Source organism: Sphaerodactylus townsendi, linkage group LG04 (assembly GCF_021028975.2).
Source record: "Sphaerodactylus townsendi isolate TG3544 linkage group LG04, MPM_Stown_v2.3, whole genome shotgun sequence".
Taxonomy (NCBI): Eukaryota; Metazoa; Chordata; class Lepidosauria; order Squamata; family Sphaerodactylidae; genus Sphaerodactylus; species Sphaerodactylus townsendi.
Genome location: NC_059428.1, coordinates 136256511 through 136280342, shown reverse-complemented (window position 1 = coordinate 136280342; position 23832 = coordinate 136256511). Strand labels below are relative to the sequence as shown.

At 48.6% G+C, this 23832-nt stretch overlaps 1 protein-coding gene across 1 annotated transcript; it reads left to right on the top strand.

Annotated features, from left to right (window-relative positions):
• The first annotated feature begins 530 nt into the window (after positions 1 to 530).
• On the top strand, positions 531 to 20586 carry LOC125430523 (snaclec bitiscetin subunit beta-like). Its single transcript, XM_048492484.1, has 6 exons — positions 531 to 626; positions 3999 to 4078; positions 8089 to 8300; positions 10090 to 10227; positions 14728 to 14857; positions 19871 to 20586. The coding sequence occupies exons 2-6, from the start codon at positions 4024 to 4026 to the stop codon at positions 19951 to 19953; spliced, it is 618 nt and encodes a 205-aa protein (XP_048348441.1). The 5' UTR covers positions 531 to 626; positions 3999 to 4023; the 3' UTR covers positions 19954 to 20586.
• Positions 20587 to 23832: the final 3246 nt, after the last annotated feature.

Here is a 23832-nt window from a genome sequence, read left to right as displayed (position 1 = left end):
TAAAGAACAGACTGAGCCCAGATCAAAGTAACTTCAAACAGTTCTTTATTCACTGGCTTAGAATAAATAAAACCCAGAATTGGCAACCCGACTCATCACGCATGTCAGCTAGGTCGATCCTGCCTGATCTTTGCACGATTTCAATGCAGAAAAGAGGCTCTTCCACATGAAACCTCTTATCCCCAGAATTCTCTCCTGTTGTAGCAGCAACAGTATTGCTGTGGAGTGCATAAGTGCATATCTGTGCTTCAGTGTTGATCTATGTAACTAGAGATTTTTCATTAACATCCAAAGCCACCGGATCAGATGTCTGTGGAAGAAGAATGTAAAATCCTGCTGATGACCATTTCAATAGAGAGCCAGTAAGCAGGTGAGAAGAACACTCATTTTTCATGCTCTGCGATTACAAAGATTTGGGTTATGTGTTTGTAAAAAGGATTTAGGGTTCAACAGTAAATCAACAGTGTCCTGCCCTCTTTTGTTTAGGGAAAAAAGGGAAACACACCAAATATTGGAGCTGGCTTCCTTATTCACAATTGTCAGAGCAGCAGCTATAAGTACCGCCAAACTTATTTGCTGCCGTTTATTGCCAACATAAAAAGAAAGCTGAGAAGAACTGCGAAAAGGTATTTTAAATTATGCATGTTTTCCTCTCCCACCTTTTCTTAAGAGTTTGCTTTTTGAAAGAACTGCAAATTCTGCATCCAAATATTGTGCCTGGAGAGAAGGGGAGGGAGAGAATGGAGATATAGGCCATTTCTGCACGGTCCAAATATTCCGGGTTGAGCAAGAAAATATCCCGGTTTGGCCAAGAAGTTCCCAATCTTCAAAGGGGATTTGTTCCGCTATATTTCCCTCATCCCAGGTTTTTCAAAAACCGATAAAATGTTGATATTTTCCCAAAATCCCGCTTTGAATCACTTCCGCCCAAAGGCCACCGGGGGCAAAACCGATTTATTTTCCCACCCCTGATCTCCCTGCCTTACATCCTGCTCACCCTGTTCCAGCTCACACCCGCCAAGTGCTGCTCACTAGTTGAGCGGCAACGAGCCCAGTCCTGCAGCTCACGTTCCCTCCGGGAGTCTGGGAGAGGAGGGGAGGGCTGGGGGAAGCACCTGCCTGGCAGGAAGATGCTCTCATTCCATGACAGCCCCCAAGACCAGTCAAATGTTATTTGGTATATCAGGGGAGGGGGTGAATGTCTCATGCTGTGGTTTTGGCACACCTTTAAATGTGGATGCATAATAGTGCTCTGCCCAGTATTGGTCAAAAGTTTTTACTTTGTATAGCACAACATACTTGCCGTGTTGTTCACTGCACTGGCTCCTTTCCAAAGCTAGAGAAAAGGGTGCGGGGTGGTGGTGGTGGTGGTTCCTGCTTGGTTTTCCTGCCAATCAGAAGCATTGCCTTTGGGGGAGCGGCCTGGAAGAGCCAATCAGAATGCAGCACACTGGGGACGTTTGAGCATGCGTGCTGCATCTACGTTGTAAAAACAAAAAGAGCCGGGCTTCTGCAAAAGAAATTGGAGTATTTCCTCCTGGTCTTAACTTCACAGAAACAGGCAAAGGGAGAAACCAGGATAAACTAGACCCAGATTGTACAATACCGCCTGTAACCCACTGTAATTGTGCTGTGCAGAAACAATCAGAGATGGTTGGAGTGGGAGACATGAGCCCGTGTCTTTACTGATTATGGGTTCCTCAGTCTTGGCACAGCAGGGGCAGAGAGCCATGGCTGCCGCTTGTAGCCCGGCTGCTGGCAGCGTCACTCTCCCAGCCGGCCTGTTGAGGGAACTAAGGATTGAGAGCTCTTTTAGGCCAGGAAGGGGAAGCACCTCATGGAAACCTGGTCAACATGACAGTCTGCAGTTGCCAACCTCCAGCTTGGACCTGGAAATCTCCCGGAATTGCATCTGATCTCCAGACTACAGAGATGAGTTCCTCTGGTGGGAATGGCTGCCTCGGAGGATGGACTGTACAGCATTAAGCCCTGCTGAGGTTCTTCCTCTCTTCAAGGCCTGCCTGGGCTCCACCTCCAGATCTTTAGGAGTTTCCCAGTCCGGAGCTGGCACTCCCACAGCAGTTCCAGGGAGGCTGCCAAGCACCTTGACTGACTGCACAGCCCCTTAAGGATGTGGCCTTCCGCCCTCTCCACTCCCCGCACTGTGTTCACCATCTGGATGCCGACACTCTGAGCAGCCCGTGGTGACGGTTTGGTTGACTGAGCTGTGTGATCCACATCTATTCCAGAAGGCGAAACCAGAGGTGGGATCCAGCAGGTTCTCACAGGTTCCCGAGAGTAGGTTACTAATTATTTGTGTGTGCCGAGAGGGGGTTACTAATTTTGCCACGTAATTTTTGCCTTAGTTACGTCCCTCCTCTCAGCAGTAGTGTGCAGAACTTGAAGCAGTCTAGCAGGAGGTGCACCGGCGTGCGTGGCCTGTGCCTGCGTACATTCGTTTCCCGCCCAAGGACCAGCGCAGCAGCTGCGTCCTTGCCACAGCCCTGCCCAGGAATGCTCCGCCCCCAGAATGCCCGGCCACGCCCCTGTCGTGCCCTGCCCAGCCCCATTGGCGCTACGCCACAGTTTGAATCCCACCACCATGGGAACCTGTTACTAAAATTTTTGGATCCCACCACTGGGCAAAACCTCCAAAGTGTTGGAAATGAATCCTTAACTTGTTGATTAGCAGAGTGCAGAATAAGAGACCATGAGACAGCTGTAACCCATAATGTCAGGATTGTGACAGACACTAGCAAATCCTAACACAAAGTCTGCAGTGAAACGAAGCATCTGCGGGCGAAACGTTAGGAGCAAAAACCACCCGCCCGGAATCCCCACATCAGCCATTTATTTATTTACAGACTTTGTATCCCGCTTTTCTGCCCTCACGTGGCCCATCAAGGCAGCTAACAGTTTAAAACATGCATGAGAAAAATAAGTTTTGAAATCATGAAAATCAGCCCCACCCCCAGTGGCTGCTTCTGGGAGGTCGATTTCCAGAGTCCTTGATTTGTGAGTTCATCATTTGTGGTTTGGGGAAATCATGTTACGTAAGAAATGAAGCAGATGAGTTGCCTTCTGTAGGCTGCCCTGCCCTGGGTTGAAAAATCCTTGGAGATTTGGAAGTGGAGCTTGAAGAGGGCAGGGGAGGGAGAGGACCAGAGGTGGGATCCAGCAGGTTCTCACCAGTTCCCAAGAGTGGGTTACTAATTATTTGTTTGTGCCGAGAGGGGGTTACTAATTGGGTCTGCTTTTCCGTTAGAAATTCCATTACGTCCAAAAATCATAAAGTCCTGTTGTTTCCTATGTGGCTGGTTAGCAAAGGTAGAAAACGGGATAATTCTCCCTGCTGGGCTGTTTTGAAAACATGTTTTAGAAATATGGTAAAGTTCCTTGCTTAAGGAAAGTAGCCTTCTTTTGATTTCTAGACACAAAATTAAGTATTTGAAAGTATGAAGTATTTGACAGGCAGTCAATTAGAGGAGAAGTAGTTGTTTCTGTTGGCAGTAGACGATAGGACTTGCTATAATGAGTTTAAATTATGGACAGAAAGATACCAGCTGGAAATTAGGATCTGTTTTTTACAGTAAGAGTTTTTTACAGTAACAGAGAAATTATTAATGCCCCACCCCCGGAATGCCCGGCCACGCCCCTGTCATGCCCCACCCAGCCCCATTGGCGCTACGCCACTGTTTGAATCCCACCAACATGCGAACCTGTTACTAAAATTTTTGGATCCCACCACTGGAGAGGACCTCCGTGGGGTGCAAATGCCCTCTAAAGCTGCCAGTCTCTTCAGGAGGACTGACTGACCTCTTCAGCCTGGAGGTCCGTTGTAATGACCACAGATGCCCAGGTCCTGCGTATAGGCTGGCAACCTTTGGAGTGGTAGTTCCTTTGAGGGCATCAGGTGGCAGAAGTTAAGCTTCAAGGATGACTCAGAGCAAAAGAGAAGGTGACCTCTTATTTTCGTGGGGGGCTTTTACTGCTTTCAGGTCAATGTGCTGTTTATTCTGAGAAATGAAGCGACTTCTGCTTTTCGCCCTGGGAGTGCTGCTCCTCCCTGAACTCGAAGGTGAGCAAACTGATTACTCTCAAGTAACGCTCTGGGGCTCCTCCGGTCCCTCACTGTGAAATGAGACCTGCTGCTTGGCAAGGAAGGAAACCACAGTAGCCTCTGGCATGAGATCAGTGGGCACTGGGGGGAGGGGTATCATCGTGGTCACGGATTCTGGCTCCAGCATCCCCAAGCTTTACCTTTGAGGCAGTATCAGCCCCCTGCAAATGCTCAGTGTCTCCTGTAACACTATCTGCCCTGTAGAGATTGTGCCTGCAGATGTAAACACAGAGTACCCATGTGGAGGCCATGCATGGAGTGACTGTAGGCAGGAATCCATACTTGGCCCTTTTGCCATGTTGCAGGCTGCCTTGCAATTGGCTTCTCCAGTTTATTGCAGCTACAAAACCAATAAACTATGGGTTTTAAGTGTGTGCTTTTTACACAATCCACATTAGGCTTGACAGACCTGACAGAGGGGACAGATGCTCCAGGTGCCACTTTCAGGCATCAAATGGGGGTGCAAATGGATCTGTCCTCCTCGCCCTTCCCCAACCGCCAGCTGCCAGTTCAACTGCCTACCATTGCCCCACCCCCACTCCGGGCCTGACTCCCCACTTGGCCCCAGCTCAGCAAACCCCGCCCCCCTTGAGCTGCTCTGGTATGGCTGCCCACCACACATCCCCCTTGCTGGCCAGCTCTGCCTCTGCCATGGCCTCCCAGCCTCAATGCCCCATTGCCATCCATGCCAGCTGGGAAGGCCAAGAAATTGAGAGGGGCAGAATGAGAAGGAGGCAAAGATATTCCCTTCAGCAGGAGTATCTTCCTGCTCTTCTCCTCCAGCCTGGCCCAGAGCAGAGCTGCCTCCCTGCTCTGCTGTTGAGTTTGCCTAGGATTGGAGTTGAGGGGCCTGGTCAGGCACCTCCAACAAGGCTGAGGTGGCCACGGGAGGCAGCAGGCAGGCTAGCAAGGAGTGGGCAGGTGGAGGTGGGCAGCAGCCTCCAGGGCCAAATGCCAGACTACTGAAAGCCATTGAAAAACACTCTTCAGGAAGAAGAGAGCATAGAGTTGCCACTGCGAAAGCTGGCAGACCACCTCCCATCAGCCACACATCCCTTCTCTCTCTCTCTCTCTCTCTCTCTCTCATTTTCTCTCCTCCCCACTTACTTTCTTCGTGGCTAAAGCCCATCGCATTGTTTGCAACTCAAAAAGGGCTTCTGTTTCTACTTCAGCAGTTTAAAAGCGAGAAATAAAACTAAGAGCCAATTGCGGGGAGGCGGGGGGCACACAGAACTGCTTTCTGACTCTGGAGCCTTGCAGACCCAGGTAGGGAGTGGGTCGCATTCCAGAGGGAGGTGAAGACCGGTTTGCTGCTCTTCAGGTTGTGATGCTTTTTATGGCACAGTTGATGCCTTGCTTGGTTTCCTCCTCAGTATCCCCCCCACCCTTGGCTTTCTTGAACCCAGCAGAGAGAGGGAACATGAGGGCCACAGGCCATCCCACCCCCCCACCCCCAGCCTTTGCTTCCTGGGCTCCCGGCTCTCTCAACATGGGGAGCCTTTCCGAGCATCCTATACTGACAGGCTGAAGGAGGCTCTGCGTGGGCTCTGTTCAGGGGAGTGGGGCTGGGCTCCCTGGAGGGATGTGTGCCCCACCCCAAGGGTCTGTGAGTGTGAGCAGAGGGGGCTGGAGACCTGCAGGTCTCATGTCAGAGAGAGCGGGACTCAGGGCCAGAGGTGGGATCCAGCAGGTTCTCACAGGTTCCCGAGAGTAGGTTACTAATTATTTGTGTGTGCCGAGAGGGGGTCACTAATTGGTGATTTTGCCACGTGATTTTTGCCTTAGTCACGCCCCTCCCCTCAGCAGTAACGCGCAGAACGTGAAGCAGTCTAGCAGGAGGTGCACCGGCGTGCGTGGCAGCCTGTGCCTGCGTGCATTCGTTTCCCACCCAAGGACCGGCGCAGCGGCTGCGTCCTTGCCACAGCCCAGGAATGCCCTGCCCCCAGAATGCCCGGCCACACCCCCGTCGTGCCCCGCCCAGCCCCATTGGCGCTACACCACAGCTTGAATCCCACCACCATGGGAACCTGTTACTAAAATTTTTGGATCCCACCACTGAGCTCATGAATCTGGGAGCACAGGTGGCAAAGCCCATGCAAGCAGGCAACGGGTGGGCGTGATGGTAGGAATCAGAGGAGCAACCCTGGCAGCTGCCCCACCTCAGGGTATGCTGGCACCAGCCATGTTTTAATGCCTACATGCATTCGTTTCCCGCCCAAGGACCAGCGCAGCGGCTGCATCCTTGCCACAGCCCTGCCCAGGAATGCCCCACCCCCAGAATGCCCGGCCACACCCCCATCGTGCCCCGCCCAGCCCCATTGGCTACACCACAGTTTGAATCCCACCACCATGGGAACCTGTTACTAAAAGTTTTGGATCCCACCACTGCTCAGAGCCCACTGGTTCCCAGCCAAAGGCAAGTCTGGAGGTCTCCTCCACAGCTTGTCCCCCCCCCCCCCCGCCAGTCCTGTCCCACTGCAAGCAGGGGAACCTACCAACCCACCTGCAGGAAGCTGATCTCAGATTGCCAGGGCTCCACAGTCTGCAAGAATGGTGTGTCTCCTGGAGTGTGCTGGCAGGAGGGGGCTATAGCCACCATACCTTTGCTTCCTCTCTTTTCATTTCTTCAACTTTTCCTTCTATCGTTCCTTGTATCGTTCCTTGTATCGTTCCTTGTACCGTTCCTTCCTTCCTTCCTTCCTTCCTTCCTTCCTTCCTTCCTTCCTTCCTTCCTTCCTTCCTTCCTTCCTTCCTTCCTTCCTTCCTTCCTTCCTTCCTTCCTTCCTTCCTTCCTTCCTCTTTCCATTTCCTGTTTATTTGTTTTCATTCCCTTCCTCCCTCCCTTCCACTTTTCTAACTTCCGTTCACTTTTTCTTCACCTTCCCTTTCCCTAAGCCTAACCCTAACCCTGTTTTCCTCTGCCCCATTCTCAGTGTACCTGAGGGTAGACAGCTGAAAGAGCTGCTGAATCTTCTGACCTCCCCCCACCCCTCGCCATGCAATCCAGGCTGTGCCTGCACAATTTCACTTCTCACCCAAGGGAACAATTTCTACATGTGCCTGGGGAGCTTGCAGGTTGTGGGAGCTGAAAGTGACACAGCAAAGAAGGGGATTTCTGTCTGTAAAATATAAATCATCTATGTGCGGCCATGATTCACCTTGACACACTATGGGAAGGATAGAAGGGTAAAGGGGTGTTAAACCCGCCAGCCTCTACTTTGCTTTGTTAATTGACATGATGCTTCTTCCATTGGTTGTGGGGAAAGGGTGGGTTTTTAATGTCTCATTGAGAATTTTCATCGCATCATGCAAAGATGGTTCCGAGCAGTAAAACTGTGTGGAAATTCAAGGGTTAAATCCTGTATGGACCCAGTTCAGATCAGAGCTGTGTATGCACAATCATGTGAATGTGCATACACACTCACATTACCTTGCTCAAATGGATGGGGATCTGTGATCTTGTTTGTCATGAGCAACTGTGGGCGTTTCCCCACTTACCTTTGCTGCCCTTTGCTGCGCGGCACTCTCAGCGCGTGTCATCTCTGGCGCGCACCCGGGCGTGGGGTCATCAAAAGGCACCGTTTACAAGAGTGCCAGGGATGCCGTGCGCTGAGGAGGCGCGAGAGCGGCAGCGGCAGGGTGGCTGCATTTTCGCCACCCCTATAGTGGGGAGTGTCGGGGGACCCCGCGCTACTTGAGGAGAGTAGCGCGGGACTTAAGGTAAGTGGGGAAAGGCCCTGTGAGGTCCGATCTTCTGAGAACTTTTCCTTTCCAGTGACAGTTGACATTCGTGTTAGAGCGTACACTGAAAACCTGAGCCAGTCTTCATGTACTGATGTTCTGGGGGAAGTTCGTCAGTTTAGTTTTTTTGCTCTGCATAGGAGTTATGTACCGGTATATTATTCAGAGACAAGCTTTGATGTAAGCCTTCTTTAGGGGCAGTCTGATATGCATGTTTTGTGTTTCAGGGGCCAAGCAGCGTAAAGTTCGGTTCCTGCTCGGGAACCTTTTTGGCAATAACAACCCCCCTCCCGCCACCACACAAGCCCCACCTCGGCCCGCTACACCCCCGGCAGAGCCAGCATCCTTTTGCCAAGGGGGCTGTCAGGACGGCTGGTATAGTTACACGGGCCAATGCTACACCTTTGTCCAGGAGCCAATGACATGGGAAGGCGCAGAGGTACGGGGGGGGGGGGGCGCACCTTTGCTGTCGTCCTTCAGTTCTCCCTTTTTGCTTCGATGCCTGTAACAGCTCCTTGCTTGGGACAACTGTTGGGAACTACAAAGTGATGCAGAGTATGGTGAGAACTTTGCAAGAATTCCAGTCAACATGCAAACTGGAAAGAGCAAAGATGAATTTGGTCCAGGGTGTCTCAGGCTAAGAAGCCCTCCATCAACTTGCTTAGCAAAGTCACATACTTCTAAGTCCACTGACTTCAAGCTCTGTTTAGTGTATTGGTCAGCTCAGCTCTGAACCTACCGTGTTTCTCCGAAAATAAGACAGTGTCTTATATTAATTTTTGCTCCCAAAGATGCGCTATGTCTTATTTTCAGGGGATGTCTTATTTTTCCACTCCACAGCTGCATTCTCTGGTGTTCTGTTCAACGGGCATGCTTCCAAACAAAAACTTTGCTACATCTTACTTTCAGGGGATGTTTTATATTTAGCACTTCAGCAAAATCTCTACTACAACTTATTCTCAGGGGATGTCTTAGTTTCGGAGAAAGGGTAGGAACTTAAGAACATAAGAACATAAGAACTAGCCTGCTGGATCAGACCAGAGTCCATCTAGTCCAGCATTCTGCTACTTGCAGTGGCCCACCAGGTTCCTTTGGGAGCTCACATGCAGGATGTGAAAGCAATGGCCTTCTGCTGCTGCTGCTTGAAATGAAACTTGAAATGAAATTGATCAAAGCTGCCTTAAGCCCTGGAGGTGCACACATTTGAATCAGAAAGAAAGAAAGAAAGAAAGAAAGAAAGAAAAAGAAAGAAAGAAAGAAAGAAAGAAAGAAAGAAAGAAAGAAAGAAAGAAAGAAAGAAAGAAAGAAAGAAAGAAAGACAGAAAGACAGAAAGAAAGAAAGAAAGAAAGAAAGAAAGAAAGAAAGAGGGAGGGAGGGAGGGAGGGAGGGAGGGAGGGAAAGGAACAAAACTTGGTTATGTACAGAACTTGTTTTAGAAGTTGTTGGGGGGGGTTTAGCAGAAAATTGTTCGGGGAGGGATCAGCTATGGTCAAGCACAGTAAGAATACGCTTGCTAAATTATTCCTAATCTGAACAAATGACCTTCTTTTCCTGTGGAAAATTGCCCCCAGGCCTCTCCCACTTTCCCCCGTCCCCCGCAGCATCCCCCTGCAGCGCCCCCCGCAGTTCCCCCCCCTTCCCACACTTACCTTAGTTCCTTTCCTTTTTCAGAACTTTTTCAGGCTGCAAAAGGCCTGTTTGCAGTAAAAACAGCCTGAGGAACTACAGTTCCCAGGAGACCTTGGGGCTCACAAGGTCTCCTGGGAAGTATAGTTCCCATCACGCCATTTTTACTGTGAACAGGCCTTTTGCAGCCTGAAAAAGTTCTGGAAAAGGAATTTCGGGAACCAATGTGTAAGCGGTGGGACATGAAGAGGGGGCATGGGGGCGGGGTGCCGCAGGGGGGGCATGGGGGGCAGAAAATTAGAAAGTGCACCGGGCACAGTTTGGCCCAGCTATGCCTCTGCACTCAACCACTCTCTGTTTGTATGCCCTAAATATGATAAGATACGCATGAAATATATGAATTCCATTTTCTTGCAATGTTCTCAGTGGCAAGAGTGTTATGAGATACTCTACCTCCTGAACAGCTCTGATGTGCTCTTTTGTGAAACTGTTGCAAATTTTATACTGGAAATTAGTAATTTTAATTGTGTTTTTTGATCCTTCTTTGAAATTTTGTTCTGTTGTATGTCAATACAACCTACTCACTTGCTTTCTTTTCCAGAGGGCTTGCCAAAGAGCAGTAGGTGGAGGTCACCTGACCAGTATTGTAAGTGCTGAACACAACGAATTCCTCGTGAGCCTAGCCACATACGCGGGACATCGAACAGCCCAGTTCTGGACCGGAGGAAGTCATCAGAAGGCAAGTTCAGACCATGCCTGGCGCTCTTTGCATCCCTTGTCTTCACAAAAAAAAGCTATGCTACCAGTTCAAAAAAGATAGTATGATAACACTGAAAAACTCTTTGATATTTCCCAGATACTTCAAGTTCACAAGCACGTAGTGTCTTTGTAAAGATTCTCCCACTACTGCTATTACTGATTCTTCCTGCAGTCAGTGTCAGCCCTGCAGGACCAACAGGCCGAGTTCGCCAAGGTCTCCAGAGAGCCTTCTGTACACGCAAAACATCACTGAGGTGCCGCAACAGTGACAAGGAAGGAGAAATAGAGCTCCCAGAAGTGGCCAGGAGTACTGATCCCCAGCGTGGTGCCCGTGGTCCTCCCAGTCAATAGACTCAGTGGATACAAAATCGATTTATTGACTGGAGTTCAAACAAGTTACACTTCAGAAGATCTTTGCCAAAACTAAAGCTTTCATGACCCACCATCCCATTAGTTCCCATGTCACCCCCTCCCTTTGCTCTGTTGCTAGGTAACAATTCCTTTTGTTCCCAAGCCCTGCACTTCTCTCTGAGATAAGGACCAGGTGCACCCCTGTCCTGGGAGAGGTGTTCCAGTTAAGTCCACGCATTCCTACATAGCGAAGCTCTAACTCATCCTACAAGCAGCAATAGTCTGGGCGCCCCAACCTCCCGTCCTCCCCTGGAGACATGGCAAGACCACGATGTTAAGGGACTTGACACCCACGTGCTCCACTCCCAAAGCATCTCTTGCCTAAAGCAAAGGGCCCACCTTGCCTTTCTTCTGCCTCACTTGAGCAGGAAGCTTTTCAGAAGACTCCAGATGGCGTGGATGCCTTTGGGTCTGCAGGGAGCACCTATGAACAACCAATCTGGGAAGATAATCAAATACCCGCCCCCCCCACACACACACACACACACAACTTTTTTACAGCTGTACCCCAAGGCAGCCTTTTGTTGATTGGTTCTACTTCATAAGACCAAAGGTTGAGGCCAAAGGCCCATCTAGTCCAGCATTTTGTTCACTCACTGGCCAACCTCTAGGAAGCCCACTAGCATCCTCCCACTTTGCACCTCGGCAGTTGATACAAAGAGGCCTACTGGCCATGATTCTGGAAGGAGCAGATCTCCATCACAATTAGTAGCCACTGATAACCCCGTCCTCTGTGAACTTCTCCAAATACCTTTCAAGGCCTTCCAGTGGCCCCATTTGGTGGTGATGGCCTCTGCCTGTCCTCCAAACTATAAAAGTGTCCACAGACTCAACAGGTTTGGAAAAGGTTGAGCAGGATAAGTAGAAAATTCAAACTGCACGAAAATCAAAATAGCCCACCCTTCCAATTTCATTATTTTTAAATGCTTTTCATAGCAGCAATAGACAGCTTGTTCCTGGGCACCAGTCCTGCACTAAACATTCCAGTAGCATTCTCATGTATGCTGATTACAGCATGGAATGAATTTCTGCACCTTCCTCAAGATCTTGCTTTGAAAAAAGGCAGAGAATCCCACCTGCCCCCCTGTTTTGCCAACTGCCTGGGGGGATAAAAGTCCTGGCTTTTAAACAGAGGCTTAACTGAATGTGAGTTACCTCCAAGTCATGAAAAACGTAAGCTGCCCGTTTCCATATATCATGCCTCTATCTAGGAGACAGAAGAGTTTTCCTCCTGACCTACACACACCTGCCCTTCAGCAATGGAGTCATCATTTCTGCCTGATATGAGGAGTTCTAACTGGGGTGTGTGTGCAACCCTATGGTGTGGTCTGACATTCTGCCCACTGCCCACATTGACCCTTTCCGCACATGCAGCATAATGCACTTTCAATCCACTTTCAGTGCACTTTGCAGCTGGATTTTAAAATCCACTTGCAAACAATTGTGAAAGTGGATTGAAAGTGCATTATTCTGCACGTGCGGAATGGGCCATTGTTGGCAATGTGCAAATGTAATGAATGTTTCATTTCTCCTTCCTGCTACATGGTCCCGTGTATACATAGCTGGGAATGATGCTATAGTATTGGGCATCCTGGATCCAGGTTTGGTTGAGCACGGAAACATCTACAACATTTCCTTGTTGCTCATCTCAAAACTTTTGCTTCAGGAACTTTTGCAGGTACAACACATTTTCCACCTCAAATTACAGCTTGCTCATGTAACAAGGCATATTTGATGTCTGTAATATTTTTTCATCACACTTCCATACTGAAACAGAACTTTAGTATAAGTCTGAGTAGAAGCCCGGATAGCTTCACTTTGGCAAGAAACATATCAACAACAGTAGGCATATTATCGGCTCAGACCCTGTATCCGTGGTGTCATCAGTCACCTGAGGTAGGTACCTTTGGTTTCACTCTTCCAGGTTAGCCGTTGGTGCCAACAACTGGATCAAGGAACTACTGTTTCATGGCATTCCCCATTTCACAGAGAAACATCTGCTTCATCAGCAGCAATATTGTTGGCAATATTGTAAAACCTAATTTTGAGCCTACATATTAAATAAGTTAAGACAAATCCCAAATGTTCCTGGGGCTAAAGATATTCTCAGGTTTGCTCATTTCATTTATTCTGCGAAATGAGGAATACCTGGAACATTCCATCTTGTTAATTCTTGGAACTTTGCACAGCCTCTGGAGACGACTGCACTTACCTTGTGGGACTCTTACTTTTGTTCTCCAGTCACCATCCTTGTTTTCTTCTTCTCCAGAGTTGTGTGTCATACTTGCTCTGTGTTTTTGTGCACACCTCCTCGCTTGTAGTTTTTTGTATATTGACATAGATCAGTGGTGGCGAACCTATGGCACGGGTGCCAGAGGTGGCACTCAGAGCCCACTGTGTGGGGACGCCCTAACAGAGCCCCCCCCCCCCATCTAGGCTGGCCTGGACCGCTGGGCTCAATTATTAGAATTAAACCTAAGACCTAGTTTTGGGGAAGCAGCGTAGGCAACCCTGTTAAGCGCTGTTAAATCCCAGATTTTCATGGGAAGAACTAAAGCGCGATTCTTTACCTGGGAGTAATCTCGGTTGCTGGCAATGGGGCTTGCTTCTGAATAAACCCTCCTAGGGTCGTGATTCACCCGTTTGAAGAGTTGCACGGTTGCTTCAAAGCAAAGCCACCGACTACCACGAAGCTTACTCCCGAGTAACGTACACCTCAGAGCCAACCGTTTTTCTAAACTAAAACCTCAGTATTCAGGTTAAATTGCTGTGTTGGCACTTTGCGATAAAAAAGTGGGTTGCAATTTGGGCACTCAGCCTCAGAAAGGTTCGCCATCACTGACATAGATGCTTCACTAAATTATGTTGTAGCGTACTGTATGGCACGTTTATTTGGTTTTTGCAGTTGTTACATTTCTGGCTTGTCTTTTTCTGCCGGGTGTCTTCCCTCAGCCATCTTCCCCAGCAGAGCAGTCCCTGCTCACACCAGACCTGCTGAAGGCACTGTTTTTTCTATCTGCATCACACTGCAGAAATGAGGAGGACAGTAACCATTTCTGTGGGTTTACAGGACCACAATACAGGGCAGACAGTCTCAGCACAAACCCTCTCCAACTAGATTTCTAAGGCCATCCAGTTGGCCTATGACTCGTCAGGAGTTGCCTGCCCATTGGGCGCTCATGCTCCCTCCAACAGAGCACTAGTGGTGTGTACTGCCCAGCCACTGAATGTCATCATTGGGAGCAAGACAGGGACCTGGTCTTCTCTGGCATCCTTTATTTGGCATTACCAGGTAGATGTTGACTCCCATAGAGAGACTGCAGCGGGCAAAGCAGGTCTGCAGGCATCGTTTAAGTAGAAAGCCTCACACCCTCTGCCAAGGTATTTGAGCTTGCTAGTCTCCCAATTTGGGACTGCACAGAATCCCACAAAGACAAGATACAGTGTTGCACTTACCTGTGTAACTGCAGTTCATTTAGCGCAGGGGTCTGCAACCTGTGGCTCTCCAGATGTTCATGGACTACAATTCCCATCAGCCCCTGCCAGCATTGGCCATGCTGGCAGGGGCTGATGGGAATTGTTGTCCATGAACATCTGGAGAGCCACAGGTTGCAGACCACTGATTTAGCGGGTTTCTGTCCAGACACACATCCCTCCCTCCTACCCCACCATGAGCTGCTGTTTCTCACAGCACACTGTAATGGGTCCCCCCCCACAACTTCTTGTCCAGCCATGGTGGCAATAGGAGAACTGAGGGAAGAGCACTCCTCTCTCTTCCATCCTATGACCATTTGGGCGAGAACTTTGTCTCCCAAGGGAGGGGCAGTGAGTGCTCTTTACTGGTGGAGAGCAGAAAGAAAGCTTGAAAATCTGTGCGAGGGCCGTTCTAAGGTGGGGCTGCACAGAACCACACTTGATGAACTACGGTTACACAGGGAAGTGCACACTGCATTTCAATGCACTTCATTGCAGGCCATAAAAGTTCTCCTATCTTGGAAAATTTGTATCTGAAATATCTCATCCATCTACCGAGTGCTCATTAAATGCCTGTTTTGAATTTTTTTTGCAGGGGTCCCCTCTCAAGTGGACAGATGGTTCCACAGCAAGCTTCATTCCGGGTGCCCTCAATCTTATTGGAAACACAATCAACAATCTTTTGAACCTTCGCATCTGCTTGAAATTAAATATAAATATTGGAGGTATTGCATGTTTCTAACAGCCAGTGACTGGCCTGCAGGCCACAGCTATGCTTTAGGGCAGGGGTGTCAAACATGTGGCTTGGGGCACATCTGGCCCCTCGAGAGGGCTTATCAGGCAACCCCCTCTCCTTGCTTCCGATTTGGCCTGGTGAGCCAGATCGAGAGTGAGGGGGAGAGGGTGGCCTCAGCCGGCTCATGGGCCTGAGAAATCCCCCTCCAAGGCAGCCACCCCCCCACCCTGCTGAGGGCTCGCTAGTCCAGGCACCTTCCCCAGTGCCATTCTGGGGCCAGCCAAGACAGCCATTCTCTCCCCTTCATTCTTGGCCCAACCAAGGCACATTTATGTCATATCCAGCCCTTGTAACAAATAAGTTTGACACTCCTGATTTGAGGTTTTATGAAACCTGGTGGAGCCCTTAAGCTAAGGTGACCAGAAGTCCCGCTTTTGGCGGGACCGTCCCTCCTTACACCAATCTGTCCCGCATCCCGCGGGGTTTTGTACCTGTCCCGATTTTGCCTTCTGGGGCGCTCCCGGTTCCCGCCCTGTCAGGTGGGAATCTGGGGAGCGTCCCAAAAGGCAGTGCGCTCTTGCAGCTGCGCACGCACGCACCCACCCCCATCCCGGTTTTAAAAGGTGACAATCTGGTCACCTTACCTTAAGCCTCCATGTGAAAAAAATCAGATTTAAACAATCACTATTGGGGGTGACCCATCCAAACTTGACGATGACTTCTGTGCATGTGCAGATATTTTTTAAAAACAACCAGAGTGCAAGATCAGCATTTTGTTTTTCTGTAACAGCCCAAAATGATGCTCAAACACTGGCAGGGCCAGGGGTCTGGGAGAGCCGGGGTCTGTGGCAGGGAAGGAGATCTGGCAGTACCAGCAACAGCTGGGAGGCAGAGCAGGAAGAAAAAGAACACGTGCTTATTTATGAAACACATTTCTATTATACTTTTCTGTCACACTTCTAAAATGGTTTCTAGATAATATACAGTTATGGTGATGGAAAGTACAACCAAGTCACAGCCGACTTATGGCGGCCCTGGAGGGTTTCCAAGGCAAGTAAAGAACAGAGAAAGTTGGCCATTTCTAGATGGCTTCAGAGATCTCCCATCCCCCAAATGCTAACCAAGGATGACCCTGGGTAGCGGCTTCAGATTGTTGGTAGTATAGCCAAGTGGCCAGCTTCTGTCAACAGCCAGGCACCTGTGTTCTGTACTAAGGGACGTTCCTGAGCTCTCTTCAAAGGCAGCCCCAGATATGAAAGTCATCTACCCCTGAGGTTACAGCAGGGACCAGCATGTCCAGATCAACCACATCCAGACCAGGACACAATTTTTAAGCTAGATATCTGCGAAGCATTTCTAGCCATATCGCTGATCTGCTTTTCCATCCATAAGGTTGGCTCCAGGAATATCCCCAGATCTCATTAAGTGAATGAACTATAGCCACACTACTTAAGGATGGTTAATTTAATCCACCTGACAAAGGGAGTGTTGACTCTTGAATGCTCACAGCCCAAAAACTTTGTAGGTCTCTAAGGGGCTATTAAGATCCAGCCTGGTGAAGTGGTTAAGAGCAGTAGACTGTAATCTGGTGACAGGGTTCGATCCCCCTCTCCTCCACATGGGTGACCTTGGGCCAGTTACAGTCCTCTCAGAATTCTCTCAGTTCACACGGAGGCAGGCAATGCCAAACCTCCTCTGAACCTCTCTAGCCTTGAACGCTCCCACCTGGTGTCCTGGGCAACTCAGAAGGATTGTGCAATGTACCAAATGTTGCTGATAGAACTAAAAAAAAAACTAGCTGTGAAGTGTCTGACCATCTGCATATGCCGATTGTGTGCCATCGTCCATTCCCAAACCAGCCCTGAAGCCACACTGAGAAGGGACAAGGGCAGAGGTCTATTCGCCAGGAAAATCTGGAGATGCTGTGTCAGATCCACTCAGGGCGTTTCCCAACTTACCTTTGCTGCCCTTTGCTGCGCGCTACTCTCTGGTGCGCGCCCGGGCATCCCCACGACACCGCGCTCTGCGTGGGGTCATCAAAAGGCGCCGTTTCGAGGAGCGCCAGGGATGCTGCGCGCTGAGGGGTCGCGAGAGTGGCAGCGTCGGGGCAGCTGCGTTGTCACCGCCCATGTAGTGGGGAGTGCCGGGGGACCCCTCGCTACTTGAGGAGAGTAGCGCGGGGCTTAAGGTAAGTGTGGAAAGGGCCACAGTCAACTTACAGACTGACCAGTATCTTGCTGGATCTCCCCCCGCCCCCCAATTCTTCCCCAGCAATTGTGTAATATTTGCTTCCTTATGTGTGAAGAAGCTGAGAGTGCCACTGACTTAGGTTATAACCTGCTTTCTGACAGGGCTATTTCCCAAAATCTTTAATTAACCACTTCCTGGACCTAACTGGCAGGAAATGCCCTTCACAAATCCCATAATCCTGTCAACATCCATCAGGGAGACCAGTCCAAAGCTATCCAGATAATCATGACCAGACAGCATTTCTTGTTGGAGTTTGCAGCACGAGAAGCGGCTAACATGCTGATTAGAAGGGTAAAAGGTAAATGTTTATTAGGAAGGACATTTAGGATAGGAAAGAGGAAAGGATCTGATGCTGCTATTTTGTTAGCTAGGAAGTCTCTGCAGCTAATTCCTGAGACAGAGCAGGATATTAGACCTGAGAGTACCAGTCTAAGGACAGACAAGAAGTGACACAAAAGGACGGAGGGGTCACTAATGTTATAGTCCTCTCTAGCTGACCACTTGTCCCCATCCTCCGCTGGGTCTTCTTTGCATATCAGACATGGATACACCCAACACTTCCAGCATCTCTGCCACCTGGTTTCCACAACTGGCAGAGGGAGGTTCTGTCATTGAAGAATCCGGAAAATGTGTCATAGCTACTAAAGGTTCCAATTCAGGCAAACCTGGAACAGCCCTACAAGCCGTTTTGAATCCTTGAGCCATTTTGCAGGCAGAATTCTGCAGACAGAACGAATGGCAGCCAAAAGGAAAGCTTCTTTGCCAGTTAGAGGCTTCCAATTGAGCACTGCGGCATCCTCTGTCCTTGAGTTTTCTTCCAACACCTCTCTTAACAATTTTCCAACCCTTTTTTAGTTCCCTCAGCTCAGTGGTAAACCACTGAGCCAGAATTCTTTCTCTAGCCTGGGAAAGAAAGCCTGGGAGGGGGAGGGAGGAAATGGGATTTCCCTTCTCTCCCAAGTCCTCAAAAGACCCTTCCCCCACTCCCACCCCCGCAAAAAAATTCTTGGCCTGCCAAATATTTTCTTAGTATATCCAAACCCCAGAAAAACATCTCGCTTTTTGGTCAAGAGTTCAATTCAGCAGAGCTGTGTATTCTGATGATTTCGTAGGCAACTGATGGTAACACACTCCTTCTCTTTCATTGCATTTTGTTAGTGCAGAGAACTCGTTAGAAGAAGAAGAAGAGTTTGGATTTATATCCCCCCTTTCTCTCCTGTAGGAGACTCAAAGGGGCTTACAATCTCCTTGCCCTTCCCCCCTCACAACAAATACCCTGTGAGGTAGGTGGGGCTGAGAGAGCTCCGAGAAGCTGTGACTAGCCCAAGGTCACCCAGCTGGCATGTGTGGGAGTGCACAGGCTAATCTGAATTCCCCAGATAAGCCTCCACAGCTCAGGCGGCAGAGCTGGGAATCAAACCCGGTTCCTCCAGATTAGATACACGAGCGCTTAACCTCCTATGCCACTGCTGCTCTCTGTTAGAATCTAGCCGGCTGAAAAATTTTCATTTTAATACTTCAGCTGAATGCAAGCTGCATCCTAAGGGGGAATGCGTAGAAAGGAAGGTTTGTGGTGATTTATACGCACTTTCTGGCCTCGTTTCAATCAGGCTGACCTTTTTTGTTAAACGCCTTCAAAGCCAAGTCAGGTGCCCAGTTGCATCGCCACAAATTGCCTGTCATTCTTTTGGCACCACAAACGAGGCAAGAGACAGACAGGCAGGGATGCAAAGTCCTGTCATTCCTGGTTGAATGTCTGTTGGGAAATGGTGTTGTGCTCAAATTCTTTTGGTATCTCCAGCAACCCCTTAGGGAGACTTTATTGCAAATCTCCCTCCTCCAGCCAGAAGGGCCAAAGGACTGTTGGTGTTCCAGGTTGATGTCTGTATGAATATACAAACCCATCAGAGGAGAAATTTCAGATGAAGAGCCACACATCAGTCTGCTGTGACAAAAAAACAGCCGGAATAAAGTTTTCTGCCTGAATGAATCTGTCAGGTCTTCAGGCAGGGCTGGTTAAAGGTGGTTTTTTTGGGGTGGGGGCAGAGTGCCCTCATGCCTTTTCCCCAGTGGAGGCTGGACAGGCATTGCCATGACCGCCAGTAATGCTGATTCCTTGTGCATCACCCGCATGCCTTCTCCTGCAGCACCAGGCAGCTCATGAATCTGGGAGCACAGGTGGCAAAGCCCATGCAAGCAGGCAACAGGTGGGTGCAGAGGTGGGATCCAGCAGGTTCTCACAGGTTCCCGAGAGTAGGTTACTAATTATTTGTGTGTGCCGAGAGGGGGTTACTAATTGGTGATTTTTCCACGTGATTTTTGCCTTAGTTACGCCCCTCCTCTCAGCAGTGGCGCGCAGAACTTGAAGCAGTCTAGCAGGAGGTGCACCGGTGTGCGTGGCAGCCTGCGCCTGGGTGCATTCGTTTCCCGCCCAAGGACCGGCGCAGTGGCTGCGTCCTTGCCACAGCCCCGCCCAGGAATGCCCCGTCCCCGGAATGCCCCACCCAGCCCCATTGGCGCTACGCCACAGTTTGAATCCCACCACCATGGGAACCTGTTACTAAAATTTTTGGATCCCACCACTGGGTGGGTGTCATGGTAGGAATCGGAGGAGCAACCCTGGCAGCTGCCCCACCTCAGGGTATGCTGGCACCAGCCATGTCTTAAGGTGCTAGAAAACAATCTGTCTAGAGGAGATGCTGCTAAGAGTCCGTTGATTGTTTTTCACACGTATTTCTTTGTCCTTTTCCAGGAGGGGGGAACTGGGACGGCTCAGACTGCAGCAAGAGGCTGCCCTTTGTCTGTAGCTACACACCCAATCTTCTGCCACCCTAGAAGAGGATGCCAGCCGCTCCAAGACCCCAGCTTTCCTGCCCCCGGAATGCAGATCACCATCCAGTAATTATCTGCTCCTCTACATGCACAGAACACACACAATCAAGACCTCATTTAAAATGCGGCGGTGTTGCTTGCTAATGTGTTTCAGTTGGAAAGAATCGTTGTGCCAAGCGCCCCAGAAACTGCCCTCTGCAAACAAAGCCTGGCTCGGTTTGCATGCTTAACAAGATCGATTTGCTATTTCACCCCGCAGGGATTTGGAGAAAATTGATGAGAAACCTTTAATTTAAAATAATTACAAATCACTCACAAAAGCATTACTTAGTCCTCCATTTAATGCCCTGGAGTTATACATTTTAAATGCTGAAATTCTCTCTTCTTAGAGTGTCAGATAAATCCATGAAGAGTTAATTGAATGTTATTGGATGGAAAAAAATATATATAAGAAGTTCTGTAGTTTAATCACTAGTTTGAAGAAAACTCTCACAAGAAACCATAAAACAAAGCACAAATCAAACAGAAAAAAAAACACATGGATCTATCACTGAACGCACACAAAAAATTGTCAACTGCCCAAATGAAGGCAAACTTGTTATTATGGTTTTGTGTATTAAACGGCTATGCATTTTACATCACTTCTCCAGCAGACAACTTTCTTTTGTTTTCTCCTTAATTATAGCTCATGTGTTGCTTTAATTTGTTAGACGGAATGGCTGTCTAGATGTGCAGGACACAGTCTGCCGGGAACTTCTCCCAAGTGGCATCCGATGGAAAGACACTGGAGTGTCACACCAGCAAATCCCATGCAGCAGCAAATTGGTGCATTTCAATAGAGTCTGGAGAGAAGAAAAGGCTGGAGGATTGTGCTTTGAATCCATAGTAGGGATGAATTTTATATCTCCAGGGATGTTGCGTGGATCACTATCAGCCTTTCCCACGGGCCAATTGGCCATGTTGGAAGGGGCTGATGGGAATTGTAGTCCATAACATCTGGAGTGCCAAAGGTTTGCCACCACGGAACTAGTGTGACAAAAAGGAGGCCCAGAGGTGAGCAGCTTTGTGGCAGTCACCTGGGCCTACCTGCCCATCCAATTCTGGGGCGTATGCTTCACAAGCAGCTGTGTTCATCTCCATTGTGGGCAAAAGCTTTCTGTAACGCCCAGATGTGGTCAGAGGCAGCAGCACAATAAAATAATTACTTAGGATTCTTCAAAATTTGGCACATATACCTACATACACAATACGCATATATACATTTTAACCATCACTGTCTGTATTCTGTATTGCATCAGTAAATAAACGATAGCAACAACACGACAATTCCATCAAAAAAAGATTTTTCATGAAATTAAAATACATAGTAAACATTTAGAGCAGGGGTTTCCAACTCTGGCACTTCAGATGTTCATGAACTACAATTCCCATCAGCCCCTGGGGATTGTAGTCCATGAACATCTGAAGCTCCAGAGCTGGACATCTCTGATTTAGAGTATCTTGAGAAATAAAACCATGATAATATATGCTACAGGTTTATAAGTCATTTATTAATCCTGTGGCGATTGACTTGAAGAACAGCCATTAAATTATCTTCAGGTCAACAATGTTTGAAATCAATGTGTCTCAACTTCAGTTTGCTGTTTCTGAATTTTATGCTGCATTTTTTCCCAAGGAGTACCGCTTGAGGGGCATTCAAGAAATTGCCCGGGGTTGTCTGGGTTAGACCTTCCTCTAGTTGGGCCTCCATGGAGAAAGTGGAGAATCTGTAAAAATCAAATAGGGATGTGAATTCCTATTTCATCATTCCACACCTAGTGCGCAAGCAACTCCAGCGCCAGCTGGCCATTTCTGGCGCCGTAGCCCCCGGGAGCTTTCCCATAACCCCTTGCTCACTGGCGGCTGGTCATCTAAAACCGTGCCAGCTTGTTTTGAGGACTTCCAGGTAATGGCGTCGCAGGCACTGAGGGGGCGCCTGACAGCTGTCAAAGCTGGCCAGGGCGGCTGTGTTGTCGCCGCCCCTGTAGTGGGGAGTGCCGGGGGACTGCGTGCTACTTGGTGGCAGTAGCACGCAGCAGACGGTAAGTGGGAAAACGACCCTAGTTTCTTGGACATGGAGGTGCTACCCTACCAGTGTAAAGCCAGTTCCCACGCATCCCTGTGGATAAAGAGGGGAGAAAATTTAAGATGTTGGGTCAAAAGGTGTGCTTTTCGGGTGTATCGGATCTCAGAGTTTCACCAAGGTGATGGATCGGTACCAAGCCTTCTTTGGGACATGTATATCCCATCTGGTAAAGATCTTGGGAAAGGTCTTATTTGTTGAGGGTTCCAGACTAGCAAAGCAGCCATTAAACACAGCCAAGCAAATGGCTGAAAGTGCCCTTAGGAAAAGTACAGAAGGCAGCAACCGAGAGGATTAGGGGATTGAAACACCTTTACGATCAGGAAAAGCTGAAGAGTTTGAGGTGTTTTGGTTTAGAAAAGAGGTGACTAAGAGGCTTATAAAACTATGCATGAATTGGAGAGCTGACAAAGAGAAATCTTTCCCACCTCTCAAAATACTAGAACTTGAGGACAACCAATGAAAGTGATGGGCAGCTGGACATAACAGAATACTTATTTATAAGTGATTGAAATGTAGAATTCACTGCCAAATGATGTAGTGATGGCCACAGGATAAGCAACCTTTGCAAGGTGTTAGACAGATTCATGGAGGAGGCATTTATCAGTGGCTACTAGGCATGGTGACTAGTGAGATCTTCCACCTTTAGAGGCAGTTAACACAGAGGTGGGATCCAGCAGGTTCTCACCAGTTCCCGAGAGTGGGTTACTAATTATTTGTGTGGGCCGAGAGGGGGTTACTAATTGGGACTGCTTTTCCGTTAGAAATTCCATTAGGTCCCAAAATCATAAAGTCCTGTTGTTTCCTATGTGGCTGGTTAGCAAAGGTAGAAAACGGGATTATTCTCCCTGTTGGGCTGTTTTAAAAACATGTTTTAGAAAAATGGTAAAGTTCCTTGTTTAAGGAAAGTATCCTTCTTTTGATTTCTAGAAACAAAATTAAGTATTTGAAAGTATTAAGTATTTGACAGGCAGTCAATTAGAGGAGAAGTAGTTGTTTCTGTTGGCAGTAGATGATGGGACTTGCTATAATGAGTTTAAATTATGGACAGAAAGATACCAGCTGGAAATTAGGAACTTTTTTTTTACAGTAAGAGTTTTTTACAGTAACAGAGAAATTATTAATGCCCCGCCCCGGGAATGCCCGGCCACGCCCCTGTCGTGCCCCGCCCAGTCCCACTGGCGCTACGCCACTGTTTCAATCCCATGACCATGGGAACCTGTTACTAAAATTTTTGGATCCCATCACTGAGTTAACCCCAGTGGAAGGCCTGGTGTCTATACCCTGTTGTTGGATTGCCAGAGGAACTGGTTGGCCACTGAATGAGGCAGGATTCTGGACTAGATGGACCACTAGTTTGATCGAGCAGGAAGGGCTCTTCTTATGTTTCTATATATGTCTAAGGGTTAGGAAAGATGCATTTGGAAGTTAACATCCTGCAAGCTGTTTGATGTAAAACGGGAGCAGCCTTCAGATTTTACATTGCAAATGTGATTATGCCGCTTGCTCCATTATCTACAAAGAGAGCAGCAAATCTTTCTTGCTGCTTCCTGTTTTCTTTTGGCAAGTGCTGGATGGCACGCTGACCAAACAGCCAAATTCAGCTGAGTGCAGATTTCATTAAGCATGCCAAACTCAGAAGAGAGTCTCCCAAATATATACCAAAAACATTCTTCTGAGCAAGGCTTGAAATGTGGTCAGAAGAAGCAGGACAGAGTTTGAATTGGAGGCTCAGATATGATCTGAGGTGGAAGGTGGGG

Excerpts from the sequence above, each read along its gene's own strand:
- LOC125430523 (XM_048492484.1), top strand. The coding sequence starts at position 4,024 with ATGAAGCGACTTCTGCTTTTCGCCCTGGGAGTGCTGCTCCTCCCTGAA. Across the intron at positions 10,228-14,727 it reads CCGGAGGAAGTCATCAGAAG|GGGTCCCCTCTCAAGTGGAC; the intron begins GCAAGTTCAGAC and ends TTTTTTTTGCAG. Across the intron at positions 14,858-19,870 it reads ATTAAATATAAATATTGGAG|GAGGGGGGAACTGGGACGGC; the intron begins GTATTGCATGTT and ends GTCCTTTTCCAG.